The 14,508-nt window shown below is 40.5% G+C and overlaps 1 protein-coding gene across 14 annotated transcripts in view; it reads right to left on the minus strand.

Annotated features, from left to right (window-relative positions):
- COL12A1 (collagen type XII alpha 1 chain) overlaps positions 1-14,508 on the minus strand; it is a 113,658-nt gene that overhangs the window by 82,284 nt on the left and 16,866 nt on the right. For 10 of the 14 annotated variants that reach the window (XM_035109590.3, XM_035109592.3, XM_035109593.3 and 7 more), the window contains exons 3-13: positions 13,106-13,222; positions 12,849-12,992; positions 11,893-11,943; positions 10,015-10,278; positions 8,859-9,023; positions 8,353-8,526; positions 7,950-8,240; positions 6,162-6,764; positions 5,122-5,397; positions 3,682-3,954; positions 2,653-2,925 (exon numbers count right to left, since the gene is read on the minus strand). The exons of the other annotated variants lie outside the window; for them this stretch is intronic. In XM_035109590.3, the coding sequence (XP_034965481.3) occupies positions 2,653-2,925; positions 3,682-3,954; positions 5,122-5,397; positions 6,162-6,764; positions 7,950-8,240; positions 8,353-8,526; positions 8,859-9,023; positions 10,015-10,278; positions 11,893-11,943; positions 12,849-12,992; positions 13,106-13,222 (2,631 nt within the window). The remainder of the gene's footprint in view (positions 1-2,652; positions 2,926-3,681; positions 3,955-5,121; positions 5,398-6,161; positions 6,765-7,949; positions 8,241-8,352; positions 8,527-8,858; positions 9,024-10,014; positions 10,279-11,892; positions 11,944-12,848; positions 12,993-13,105; positions 13,223-14,508) is intronic. 14 annotated transcript variants of the gene reach the window in all.

Genomic DNA, 14,508 nt, shown 5'->3' on the forward strand with positions numbered 1-14,508 from the left:
CCTTATTTCTTGATACTGCTGTAATTCCCGTTTCTCCGCATTCCTCTCCCTGGGTTGGGTGTGTGCATGTGGAAGCATCTGTAGGGGAGTGTCTGCATAGCACTTCGCCCCATAAAATGGAATCGTAAGAAACAGACATTCATAAGTAGTGCATAGTTAAACGATGGAATTCACGTAGTGATAGCCACCAACTGGGGTGCTTTTAAAGGAGGATTAGGCAAATTCTTGGAGGATAAGGATACAAGCAGCTGCTATCTGTGATGGCTATGTTCTACCTCCATTGTGGAAGGCAGCACTGCTTGCTAGGAAACATAAGTAGGGCTTCCCGTATACATATGGTTGGCCATTATTAAAGGAGGATGCTGGGTTACATGGGCCTTTGGCTTGATCCACATGTAATGCTGTATGTAAAGCATTGCATAATCTTTATTATGTAAATGGCCACACCCCTGTGTGAGTGAGTGAGAATTTAAGAACTTCGGAAGAAGAGCCAGCTGTCTGCCGTTGCCAGCTTCCCAGCGGGGTGCCTGAACTATTCTTCTTTCCTTGCAGGATTGAAGCCCTTGCTGAACAGTCCCTCCTGCTCCACCCCCAGCTGAACTGGGTCATCTAGCTGGGTTGATGACATAAAAGCCAGGCTGCAGCAGGGGCAGGCACACCATTGGCAGGGGTGAAACCAGCAGGGGGAAGCACAAAGGGAAGTTTCCTGTTGCCTTGGCAGGCGATTCTGCTGAAGCATTGGTGGATCTGTATAATGGAGAAATGACCAGGGCAGTGGACACAATTGCTCCTTAGCAACCCCTCTCACAGGGTGGAGTCAGACCAGCCCCCTGGTTCTCTGGGGAGCTGGTAACAATGAAATGGCTACAGTGAAGTTGGCAGAAAACTCAGGACGGGTACGACCAGGGCTTTTTTAAAGCTGGAACTCACTGGAACTCAGTTCTGGCCCCTCAGGTGGGCACCATTGCCATTCTGTGAGACTAAGGGTGAGTTCTGGCACCGTTTTTTCTAGAAAAATAGCACTGGATACGATGAAGACAAGCTAGAGCCTCTTTGAAGACCTACGTTACTCTGCGGCACTGTGAGCAGTTAAAAAAAATTATCTCAACCCTCCAAAGCATATTTGGGAAAGGCGTAGGGCATGCATAGTGGGAGGAGGGTTGGAAGCCCCATTTTGCAAGAACATGTGCATTTTTGTAAGCATTATTTGGTTGGAGAACTGCATCACAAAATTTGGACAAGTGTGAATTTTGAAGGATGGATGCGTTTCGGTTTTCCTGTTGTTTCAGAATGTGTGAATTTGATAGATTTATCTCTAAATGCAAACTGAATCAAATTTCTCCCCCATCCAGGATATTGCTCATGATTTCTGATGGAATAAAATAATAATAATAATTGTATAAATAGCCTGCAAAATGTCTGGGCTCACTATGGGATAGCACTGTAATAAACCACTTCTCTTTGCACACCAAGCTATATCCTTCACAAGCAGAATCATTTCATTCTGAAAGGGAACTGCAAACAAAGCCTCCCTCTTGCTGGCATAGGATCACGGAGGATAAGGTTCTAACTCACTTATGGCACACTTCTGATTTGAAAAGCTCCGCATGTTTTGTTTTGTTTTTAAAATTCTAACATGATTAATGTGCCAGTGCACTACCTGACATTGCGCATATCATTAGCACTGAAAATATTATCACCGAGAACTCACATCCTGTGTGGTAACCTGCATCCCACAGTATAATGATTCATTATCATTTTCTTTCTGACACCTTACTAACAAAAACAAAAACACACACAGATTCAGAGTACCACTGCAAAGCTGTGTTGGCAAACAGTGGAAGAAAAGAGAAATAAAGTTGTTCATTATGTTGTACAATGGCAAGCAGAGCCACACACCCCCACTGCGGGGTAAGCATAGCAATATAAAGATAGGAAACTGCCTTATGGTCTTAGCATGGTTTCATCTAGCCCAATCTTGTACACTCTGCCTGGCAGCCCCCCAGCAGGCTTATCCATTTATCCTCCAGGCCTTTTAGGGGACTTATGCATACAACAGCCAGGGGAGATGAAGGGGATCCCCCAACTGTGCCCCTGCTTTCTCCCAGAAACATAGCCTTGTCTTGGAAGGACTAATTCACAATCAGTGGAAGAATCATGTATCCAGACAGTGAAATGCTAAGGATGTGTCCAATATCAGTACAGTCGTGCCTTGGAAGTCGAACAAAATCTGTTCTATAAGTCCATTCAACTTCCAAAATGTTTGGAAACTAAAGCACAACTTCTGATTGGCTGCCCCCGTCGGACATTCAGGTTCCAGCGAACGTTCACAAACCGGAACACTCACTTCTGGGTTTGCAGCAATCAGGAGCCAAAACATCCGAGTACCAAGGGGTTCAGGATCCAAGGTACGACTGTACTGTAGTGTCTTTCAGCCATATGTCTACATTAATGGTTATACAAAGAAAGGTTGCATAGAAACCACTGAAAATGACTATGGCAAAAAAATAAAAAATAAATTCCTAGGTCTCCACATATCATAATCCAAGAAGGATATCTGTTCACAAGTATATCTTCAGTACCAACTACCAGCACCACCACCACCAGCAGCAGCAGCAGCAGCAGCAAGGTATGTAATTCAGCTGTTTTTACCTTCAAGAGTGACTCCTTGTCCAGGGAGAGCATCGCCTGCTCCAGATGCATACAATGCAGCCACAGATAAATCGTATCTTGTTCCTGGCTCCAGGTCTCTGAGAACTGTACTGGTGGTAGTTCCGCTTATGGTCACTTCCTTGGTTTCACCTCCTGTTGCTGGAGTATACGTCACAAAGTATTGCTGTACTTTGCCAGGTGCTGGACTCCAAGATAATCTCAACGAGGATGTTGTAGCATCAGAAACCTTCAAGTCTCTTGGTCTTCCCAAAACTGCACGATTAAAAGAAGAAGAACATTAGAAGCAGACAAAGAACTTTCTTGCAATAATAATTAGCCATCTTTAAGGCCCCCTGTGAAAGATCTGTGATGTAAACTATTAATCACAGCTAACATTTAGGAAAGCAATCAATCAACACAGGGTAGCATTTAAATATGGGCAACCAAGTCAGGACAACAACCCCCTGAAGCAGCCTGATAAAGCAGGGCATCACTTTTTAGCTGAGTGAAAGCAGAACAACATGTGCATTTTTGACAGGAGTGAAATGCAAATGAAATGGAATGAAATCTGAGAAATGAGGGGGGAAAGTGCCTCAAACGGCTAGACAGGGATGGGGAATCTGTGGCCCTCCAGATGTTCACAACTCACATCAGCAGCCCCAGAAAGCATGGTCCACGTCAGAGATCATGGGAGTTGGGAGTCCAAACTAACCTGGAGGACCACAGATTCCCCACCCCTGCCCTAGACAAAGAACATCATCGGTTGAGGCTTTCCTGCCGTGGTAAGAATTGCTAGACACACTCTTTTTCAATGCGGGGAGATCAGCTTCAGCCCACTTCACACACTGAAGTTTTAAATACAATGGTCTAATATATACCAAGTGCCAAAACACCCTGAATCACAGAGATACATGCACAAGTGAGCCAGCTGGGTTTCCTATTGCTTCCTATCATATTTAAATGTCACAGCAACACTTCTGCTGTTGAATTCTAGGTGGAGACCCAAAAACCATTACATTGACGGCTTACCTTCCTCAGTTTTTCCATGTCCATTCAGTGGCTTTCCAGCCCCAGACTGGTACTCAGCAGTAACAGAGACTTCATATCTTGTATCTGATTTCAGGTTCTGTAGTGTTGTTGCTCTTTCATTTGCTGAGACTGTCACTTCTCTTCTCTCGCCACCAGTGACTGGCCTGTAAGCAAGCCTGTATCTGAGAACACTGCCTGGAGCAGGGGACCACCCAACCTTGAAACTATCTGTTGTCTCGTCTGTTACTTTTAAGTTTCGTGGTGATCCCTTGACTATAAAAGAAATAAAACAAAGCACAAATGAAATGGGTTTAACTGGTTGTTTTTATTGTTTTTCATAAATTTTTATCTGTCTTGGTTTTTTATGATTTTTTACTTATATTTTATTGCTTTTTGTTGAATTGCATCTGGTTAGATTTACTATTTATACCCTGCTTCTCTATTAAAATAATGCTCAAAGCAGAGTACACAATACTAAGCAACAAAAATGTAACACACATTTTTTATGTTAGCTGCTTTGAACACCATTGGGTGGAAAGGTAGGATCCAAATTTTACCAATAAATAAATTTAATTTTAAGTCAGATTATCTCATTGGGTGAAGGGGGATAGTACTATATTAACTTATGCCTTTCAACCAGAACTGGGATACAGAGGATTCTGCACATACTGTTCCTCGACATCATTTGAGATGCCACCCAAAAAATAGCACAATAAAACCACTACTTTATACATCAATAGTATTATCAATATGCAGGAGGAATGGCAAAGAAAAGGCAATGGCAGGAAAGTGCAATTTCCCATAAATATGAAATTTAATCCATTTGAAATGCTGAAAAATTGGCAAAAGCTTCAATATGGAGTTATCCTCCTTCGTTCTGCCACCTCAGGAATGCCAAATTGGTTTGTGATACAAATAAGAAAGATACAATGTATAACCTATCTCTAGAAAACACAGGGAAGTGGACCCAAGAAGCTCAAATGACCAAAGGGTTTTAATGTATCTGTTAGATTATTAAATACACCTTGCAGCCTTTTACCTCTTAAGTGAAATCTGTTTAAACCAAAACAATTGCTTATATTCTATGTGTATTATTCTATGCACAATCTTCAACACACAGCCTAAAAGAAAATTCATTCTTTATTGTTGCAGTTTGCCCTGTTGCCCAGAAGGACATAGAAAAGTTAAATGTCATTTTCTCATTTACCAATGGTAAATCTCTTGTTATATTCCTTATATACAGTTCTGCCTTAGACAGCTGTTACCTGAACACAATACCTACTGATTCATATGCAACCATGGCTACTTGGTGTGTGCCAAAGCCTAGAGCTAATTTTGGCAGGGCAGGGACAGCAAACACATCTCTATGGTAACACATACATAGGGCCCCTATCTTGGTTTTTAGGAAGGAGAATTGATGTAGGACAATAGGAACAATACCTTCTAAAGTTGTTTCTTCCCCATTCAAAGGAGGTCCATCGCCATCTTCATATTCTGAAATCACACTGACGGTGTATGTGGTTTGTGGTAGTAAATTGGTAAGAACTGTACTAGTAAGTGGAGCTGGTACAGAAACAAAGTATTCATCTTCACCAATAGCCACCTTGTACTTGACAAGGTAAGATAAAACACCAGGTCCTGCTGGAGACCAGCTCGTTTTGAAGCTGTCAGATGTCACTTCTGAAAACTTCAGATCCCTTGCTCCCAAGTGAATTGCTGAAAATAAGAACATAGTGAACAAATGAAGGCTTTAGAAAATCTCTTCAATTTCCAGTAAGGTGTATAAACACAATTGGTTGCTATATATACAGAAACATCTTGATTCAACAGGCTGTCACAGAGGAACCTGTGGCCTCCATATGTTTCTGGATAATCACTCCTATTATTCCTCTTAATTGGCCATGACAGGTGTAGCTGATGGAAACTACAGCCAAACACTTAGAAACCCACAGGTTCCCCACTCCTAGCCTAAAAGCCTATGGGGGAGGGGGCAGAGCTGGAGAGAGGATAAGGCTATCATTGGCTAGCCATGAGAGCTATACTTTGCATCCACAGCTGGAGGCTGTAATGCTTCTGAATAAGTGGAATTGAGAGTATGGAGTGATGTGCTATGCATAAGGGGAGTGTGATTGTTGAGTTGGGTGTGTTTGGTTTTGTGTACATTGATAATTTTCACGATTGCATTATAGCGGGCAGTTCTGCAATATACATGGGCCTGTCTAATGATATTGCATTTTGATGCTGTATTTTGACCTTTTTCATGATTTCCTTTTGGTTCTTATTTTACTTATTAGCATTGTTTTGAGATATTTATAATTGCATAATTATGTTTCGCTAAATTAGTAGTATCAATGTCTAGTTCAGAATTAGTACTGTGTTTTTATATTCAATTTTAGATTTTTCTGTTTAAACCTGCATACCGTTTCATATTTCATCAACCAATATTAAATTAAAAACTATGCACAGCAAGAGTGACTCACCTTTTTTCCTAATTGCCTCAAGTTCCTGCTCAATTCGTAAGCAGATAGCCCGTGTAAGCTCAAGCGATATCCTTTGAAAAGCGTCGAAATCTTCCACTGTGTACACATGGGTTTCTGTAGGCTCTGAAGCAATTGCTTCCAACTCTGACCGTACTGCATCTTTAACACCAACTGCAAATATTTCTACTTCTGAATTTCTTAGTTTGTCAGCAGGGTCTTTAAAGGCATCTGATGATTTCCCATCAGTAATAAGAATCATGACCCTTGGGACATTTGGTCTTGCACCTCTGCTTTGAACAAAGACTTTTTCCCTTACAAAGGTCATTGCTTTGCCTGTGTTTGTAGATCCACCTCTGTAGGGGAAGGTGTTAATAGCATGAAGTACATCTTCAATTCTAGTGTATCTGTTCAAAGTGAATTCTGTATGAGGATCCCTGCTGTATTGAACAAGGCTGATTTGGACTTTTGCTGGTGAAACATCAAAGCTTTTAACCAACACTTCCAAAAATGCTCTTACTTTAACAAAATTGGCGATGCCAATACTGTAGGAGCCATCAACTAGAAGCACAATATCAGCTTTTATATCCACGCCTTTTGAGCATTCTGTGTAAAGGAAAGGGGGGGAGAGAACACTTAGCATTTATATACATATTTAGCAGTTCAGAGTGTTCAAAGCATTACATATCACCATCATCAATTATTCCTATATTTCAGGGGTGGTGATGAGGCTGAGAGATAGCAGCTTGTCTCTTGTGTTCACAGGGGGGGCAAGATTTGAACAAGAGATTCACATTCTCTTAACCACTATGCTAACTACATGAGCTCCGATATCACCTACTAAATAGGCAGTCTTACAGCTTTTGGGTGAATGTACACTTTGGGGTGGAGGTTCCTGGTATGAATAATAGTCTAGTAAAGGTAAAGGGACCCCTGACCATTAGGTCCAGTCGTGACCGATTCTGGGGTTGCGGCGCTCATCTCGTGTTATTGGCCGAGGGAGCCAACCTGCAGCTTCCAGGTCATGTGGCCAGCATGACAAAGCCATTTCTGGCGAGCCAGAGCAGCACACGGAAACGCCGTTTACCTTCTCACCGTAGCGGTACCTATTTATCTACTTGCATTTTGACATGCATTTGAACTGCTAGGTTGGCAGGAGCTGGGACAGAGCAACAGGAGCTCGCCCCGTCGCAGGGATTCGAACCGCCGACCTTCTGATCAGCAAGCCCTAGGCTCTGTGGTTTAACCCACAGCGCCACCTGGGTCCCTAGTGGCTAGTCTAGTACTTAGTCTAGTACATAGGTTTTATTTCCCATGCCATTTCTGCAACAAGTTAGATGATGGGAAACAGAAGTTAGCTTTCTAATATTCCACGGTGGGGAAGCAGAGAGGCTGAACTGGTCCAGGATCTGCTAAATCCCAAGCCCGCACCACTGCCATCAGTTGACACATCAGGCCTAACCATATCTTATTAGGTATTGATATCAGGTAAAATATGTACTCAGAAGTAAGTCCTATCGTTGAGTGGAACTTGTGCTTAGGTAAGTAGGTATAGGATATAAGCCTTTGTCATCAATTTATTTCTCTCTGTGCATTTTAGATAAATTAATATAAGCCCATTTTTTTTGCCTTGCAACAGCAGTCCCCAAAGCTTTTCTAAAATACATAGTTAAAAAGAAAAATATGAAATTATATTTTATGTCTTTTACATATTTTATGTCTTTTCCCAAGAATGCTTATCTTTTAGGGAATTCAAACATGATTGTGCAATCTTAGTAGCCAATAACTTACCCACTTGAACTTTTACTGGCTGCGTTTTTTCCATAATAGTCACTGCCTCACTGGGAGTCAGACTTTTCATTGCATACACATTGATTTGGTATTCAGTGTCTGGTGAAAGGTCTTTTACATTAAAAGCAGTAGTCTGGGGTCCTACGCTCAATGAATATTGCTTGGCACCAGCTAGCATTGGAATGAGGTCCACCTTGTAGCCAGTTATTTCACTAGGAGATGGATGCCAAGTGATTCTAATGGACCTTGATGAGACTTGCGTAGCTACCAGGTTTGAGGCAGGCTCTATAGCTGAAAAAAATGAAAAACAAAGATCCAGTTGGATCTCAAGAGCAAGGAGATGAAGTGCTTGACTATCTACACAAGTAGTCTAGTTCTTGTGAAACTTTAAAATGTTCCTTACCTTCTTCTCCACTGACCAGTTCACCCAATTGTTCATCAACACCTGAGCACACCTGTGAGATTATTTCATTCTGTATATTCACAATGCCATCAAAGTTGGCCACATTAAAAACATGAGTCAGTGAGGGCTGAGAGGCAATTAACTTCAGCTCTTTGGCATCCGCAGCTTTGATTCCTTCAAAAGAAGAAAGTAACAATATGTGAACATGTTTGCCAGTGATACACCAATGCTGCAGATAGCATTTTACCTACCCAGGCCCCAACATCACCAGCTAATGTTGAGTGTCCCCCACACTCAATTCAGAGGGCCTTTTCAGCAGAGAACCCCACTCCTGGTTGTGGGACAACCTCCCTAGAGAGCTTCACATAGTGACTTCTTTTACCGTATATCCTTTAACTGGCAGGCATATATTTTTCCAAACTATTTCCCAGGTCTTTTAACACCATTTTAATATATTTCCATAATATTTGTACTAATACTTTAATTGTTGCAGAAAACTGACATACCCAAAGAAAACACTTCAACTCCTATGCCCTGAAGTTCTTTTGCAGGGATTTCTACTTCATCTTGAGATTTTCCGTCGGTTATGATGATTGCCACTTTAGGAAAGCCTTTTCTTGCTCCAGCAGATTCAATAAATGTATTCTTAATCAGATAATCTATTGCTTCTCCTGAAATTTGGAAAATGGGTTGTGATTTACAAATCCACAGATGTTCCAAGTTTAGATGAAATTCAAAATTTGTAAAATCAAGAAGGCAGCACAATCAATGAAGAAAAATTATAAGCTCTTGAAACTCAGCCATGCCTTTCAGCTCTGTGTCCAGCCCAAAATGACAAGGCAACTTGGGTTGATTCTGATGAGGTTTCCATATGTCCATGTTGGATTGCACCATTAATGATGCATTTTGAGCTGGATCAGACTCCCTAAAGCTCTGTGACACTGTATTTTGCTGTTAAATTAAAGCAATCACTGCATTTGTTTTAAAAAAACTGACTAGGGGAAACACCCTGAATGGGAAGGAAGTGTAGAGTGCATGTTGAAGGGCAAGTCTTGGTTTTAATCAAATTGATTATTTCTCTAGGGCACTCAAACCACAATAATTTGGGGGGTGGAGTGTTAGCATCCTTTCTGTTTTCTAACAAAATTTAAAACAAACACTACAATAAAATTGTTTTCATTCTTCTGTTTTTCTACACTCACACAAGTGATTTCTATTTTACCCACCTACCAAATGATAATGGGAGAACCACTGCAGCTATCATTGTGATAATTCTCAGGCTTCGTCCCCCTCAGAAGGGGAAACCATGCCTACCAACTGTCTCTAATTCTGGCAGAAAAAGAAAAAATGTAGTTTTTAAAATAACAAAATATATTTTAAGGGTTCTCTGTACACACAAAAAACCTGGATGGGTCTGCCTATCGCTTGGCAGATCTTTTGCCTGCAATTTTCATCCATCAGTTTCTAGATTCCTATTATTGTCAGTTGGAGGGAATGCGAGCTTCAGATTTAACAGAACAGATTTGGACCAAATAACAAGTCAAATCAGAAAAACAATGAGAGCATCCAAAACAGATCAGGTTGTTTCAAACATTACTGATACAAGGTGAATTTTGAGAATGGTGCACACCCCTAATTACTATAGAATTTAAAAGTCCATACCTGTCATTGTATTGCCTCCTTTGTATGGTATTCTTTTTATTGCCTCAATGAGATCTCTCTTTTTGAAATATTGATTTAAGTTGAATTCAGTCCTTGTATCAGAGCTGTACTGAACTATTCCAACTCTTGTCTTATCTTCTCCAATATCGAAGGCCGACACAAGGGTAACAATGAAATCCAAGATGTATTTAAAGTTATTTCTACCCACACTCCAAGAGCCATCCACAAGAAAAACTAGATCTGTAACAGCACTGAGGGAACATTCTGAAATATAATTTTATCAAAATTAATGATCATTGCCATACACCCACACAAGTAATGTAGCATTATATTATAACACAATACAAAGGAATATAGAGGCAATTTTCATTGACTCCTGCGCCACCTCCCACACTGACTAGAAGCATAGCTGCCAAGTTATCCCCTTTTTTAAGGGATTTTCCCTTATGCTGAATAGGCTTCCTCGCGAGAAAAGGGAAAACTTGGCAGCTATGACTAGAAGGGGCAGATTTTCAGAGGAATAATCCACATATTTCTTCTCCTTCCATAAGCAGGAGATTCCATAAGTGAAACTCCACCCACAGGATCTCTGGATCCAACCTATAATACGTATAAATCCCCTTACTATACAGGCAAGATATGACTAAAAATAGTTTGTTGGCACTTAGAATCAGATTCTTGTTCATCCCCAAATTTGGCCCTCCAGCTGTTTTGGGACTACAACTCCCATCATCCCTAGCTAACAGGACCAGTGGTCAGGGATGATGGGAACTGTAGTCCCAAAACAGCTAGAGGGCCAAGTTTGGGGGTGCCTGATTTACAGGAACCATAATGGGGTCCTCTGTGTGGAATGTTAGCATCCAAAATGCATATGTAAAGGGTTAATTGCAAGAGCTGTAGAACTCTATGACATCATACACTCTGTGGCAGTTATGGCAGTTGGTACAGTTATGGCAGTTAACAGAGCAATCTTAACAGTTTGAGCAGCAGATATGAACTGTTCTGCTGCTGTCTGCCTTAGAGTGAGTTAGTCTGTAACAGTTTAATCCAGTCATGGCCAAACTTGGCCCTCCAACTGTTTTGGGACTACAATTCCCATCATCCCTGACCACTGGTCCTGTTAGCTAGGGATGATGGGAGTCGTAGTTCCAAAACAGCTGGAGGGCCAAATCTATATATAATGTTTTAGCAATTTAAGTATCACCCATCTGCATTGTTTATTTTAATCTGCAACTACACTAAGTAAAAGTTACGTGTTATTTAAACATAAACATTCTCTTCATTTAGAGAGTGTGTCTTGTGTAGTTTTAATAGGAGGGGGGGGAGAGAATTAATTAAAAGGTTCAAATGACCCAGGACTGTCTTCCACATACTGTACTCTGCAAATGGGGACTAGAGTCTAATTCCGACACTCTGAACCAAAATTTAAATGGTTGGAAAGCTTGAGGAATAAAACAAAGGCTGATAGCTCACCAGGCTAAATTAACTTTTGTCCACAAATAGAGAAAGGAAGATCAAAAGAGAAAAGGAAAATGGAGACTTCAAGGTGCCCAGAGGACAGGAAACAAAAGCTTGCAAAAATAGTAAGTAAGTAAGTAAGTAAGTAAGTAAGTAAGTAAGTAAATGTTTTCCTCCTTAGCTACCAAACCTAGCAGTCAACACTATGAGTGATACAGACTACCGTACTGTATGTAATACAGAGATTGGCACAGGGCACAACTAAACACACTTTCCCCTGTCCAGTAGACATACCTATTGAGAAAAGGGAAAGGAAGAATTTGCACAGCTCAATGGGCAACTGGTGGTGCTGACTTAGAAAGAACTGTCTCATGCTCCTAATGTCATTTTAAGTTATTTTAAATGGGCAAAGTCACTTACTTTGAACTTCTTCGATTTTCTTTTCTGTTGTTACTAAACCACCTGTTTGAACTGGAACAACAAAATAACATAGGATTAAGAAGTATCCCTTATCGCTGATAAACTGTCAGAATCTAAGGATGTGCTGGGAGAGTATGTAAATAGGGCCAAAAAACATTTGGGCTTCTCCAGTAATTCACATCCCATTATTCTCCTTCAAATTCAGAAACGATGGGTGCACATTTATTGCAAAAGTCACCATGTGGAGAAAGCCTAGCAAAGTCATAGCAAGGGTGGGTTTTGATAACCCCATTTATCTGATAACCTCATTGCAAGAGACAGTTTTTTTTGTATGCCTTCAGGTTTTTGAAATATTATTATGGAGGTGGGGGGGGAATGATGGGTGCTCCAGGTGAATGTTGCTCATTACATGACAGAGGCCTGGGTTTTCTTTTTACCCACCTTAAAAAGGTAAAGGTACCCTAGACCGTTAGGTCCAGTCGTGGACAACTCTGGGGTTGCAGCGCTCATCTCACTTTACAGGCCGAGGGAGCCAGCGTTTGTCTGCAGACAGCTTTCTGAGTCATGTGGCCAGCATGGCTAAGCCGCTTCTGGAGAACCAGAGCAGCGCACGGAAACGCTGTTTACCTTCCTGGCTGGAGCGGTACCTATTTATCTACTTGCACTTGACGTGCCTTAGCAAATGCTTAATTTTCATTGAGACAATGGGGGCAGGAAACTGGGCCCAAACCCAAAGGGTAATACCAGGGTCATAGAACCATAGAACTGTAGAGCTGGAAGGGACTCAAGGGTCATCTGGCCCAATCCCCTGCAATGCAGGTAGCTCAGCTAAAGCACTGATAACAGATGGCCATCTAACCTCTGCTTAAAAACCTCCAAGGAAGGAGAGTCCACAACCTCCCAAGGGAGACCTTTGTGACTCTCTGGATAAATCTAAATCAATAATGCGAACTTACTTGTAAGTTGTCCAGAGACAGATACGCTCTCTTCTGTGTCATCATATGAACTTATTGTTATAATGTATTCAGCACCAGGTATAAGGTCTGTTAATAAAGTGTGGGTAGTGCTATGTGCTTGGGTAAATTCTCTAGTAGGTCCATCTGCAACACAATATACGTAGAACAATAAACACGTCATAGTAGCAATGTTTCATTCAAAACAATAAAAGAGAGCTTTTACCTATATAACAACAAAAAGGAATGTGGGAACTTACCACCTTCAGGTGTTACTGTTATCCTGTAACCTTCTATTGCATCAGGTGGTCTTGTCCATGACATATGAACAGTATGTTCATCTATAATTTTAAAATTCAAGTCTGACGGCGGATTAACTGCAAAAGATTTACACCAAGCAAGAGTATGTTTAAATGTTGAACAAATGAGCATTCTGTTCAATTTTTTAAAAATGTATGTTAAGCAAAGCTTGCTAAGATATGTCTTTGCATAAATTTGTTTCCAACACATATAAGGATATGCTGTTGGCAAAGGGAGGATACAAGCTGATGGAATGTGACAAAACACATCAAAGAGAATACACATTACAGAGGACAGCACAGAACATTTGTTTCTTGAATTGCCAAGTCATTCAAGAATGGCCAGCAAAATCAAGCACAATAGAAAACACATTTGGATACATGTACAATGAGTTCACAGATAATAACCACATATGCAAACATTTCACATGACAATTAAAAGAATGTTTTTCACATGCTGGGTGCAATTCGTAGAAGCATGCCAAATCACAACCTGCTTACAACACCATGAGATCACTTGACAGTAACACAATAATCCCTTTCAATAAGACATCAAAGAATTTATCGGTCTTTTTAAAAATAGTCTCTGCACACTTGAAACTTTTTTAAATAAAATAAAAGCTTGGCAGAGAAAAAGAGAAATATGTATTTTGGAATGTGGTAAAGATTTGAGCAGATCAGAGCTCAATTTATATCATACACACATATATATGCATATATTTGTTCTTGGAGTTTAACCCCTCAGTTCCAAAAAGCTGCCCGAGTGGCGTATCTTGCATCTGCTTATACATAATAAAATTGGGAACGAAGGGATTAACAAATTAGAAATTATTACCTATCACATTTGAACTATTATGTATAACTTTTTTTAAAAAAAAACACATTTTCTGTTTACACCACCTTTGCTATACTATTCCTGAGGTGTAAACTTTTTGTTTATCTTTTATCATGTCCCCTTTGCAGCAGGTGTATCCATACTAAAGAATGGCATTTTAACACAAAATGCCAGTATGGCGTTCACACAACAATGGTTAATTATGGAAAGACAACACCGAGGTATATTTATAGACATTTATTTACAGAATGTATGGGGGGGGAAACAAGGAAAAGGTCACCGGTGATCCAAACGAATGACTGCAAATAAATTTGTGGGAGCTAATGAGACGATGAACGGAACAGTACAGAAAGGAATACAGGTAGTTTACATACGCTATCTTGCAGCATCATGCATGTATGTATATGAAAAGTCAATTTTATGATTTTGGCTTAGCATCCCACAATGGACGGAAGCTTCCATGTACAAGGATCATTACGCAAAGACGTTTCATAGTAATATTTTATAATGATATTCTCGTGGTTAAACT

Source organism: Zootoca vivipara, chromosome 3, assembly GCF_965207765.1.
Source record: "Zootoca vivipara chromosome 3, rZooViv2.hap1.1, whole genome shotgun sequence".
Taxonomy (NCBI): Eukaryota; Metazoa; Chordata; class Lepidosauria; order Squamata; family Lacertidae; genus Zootoca; species Zootoca vivipara.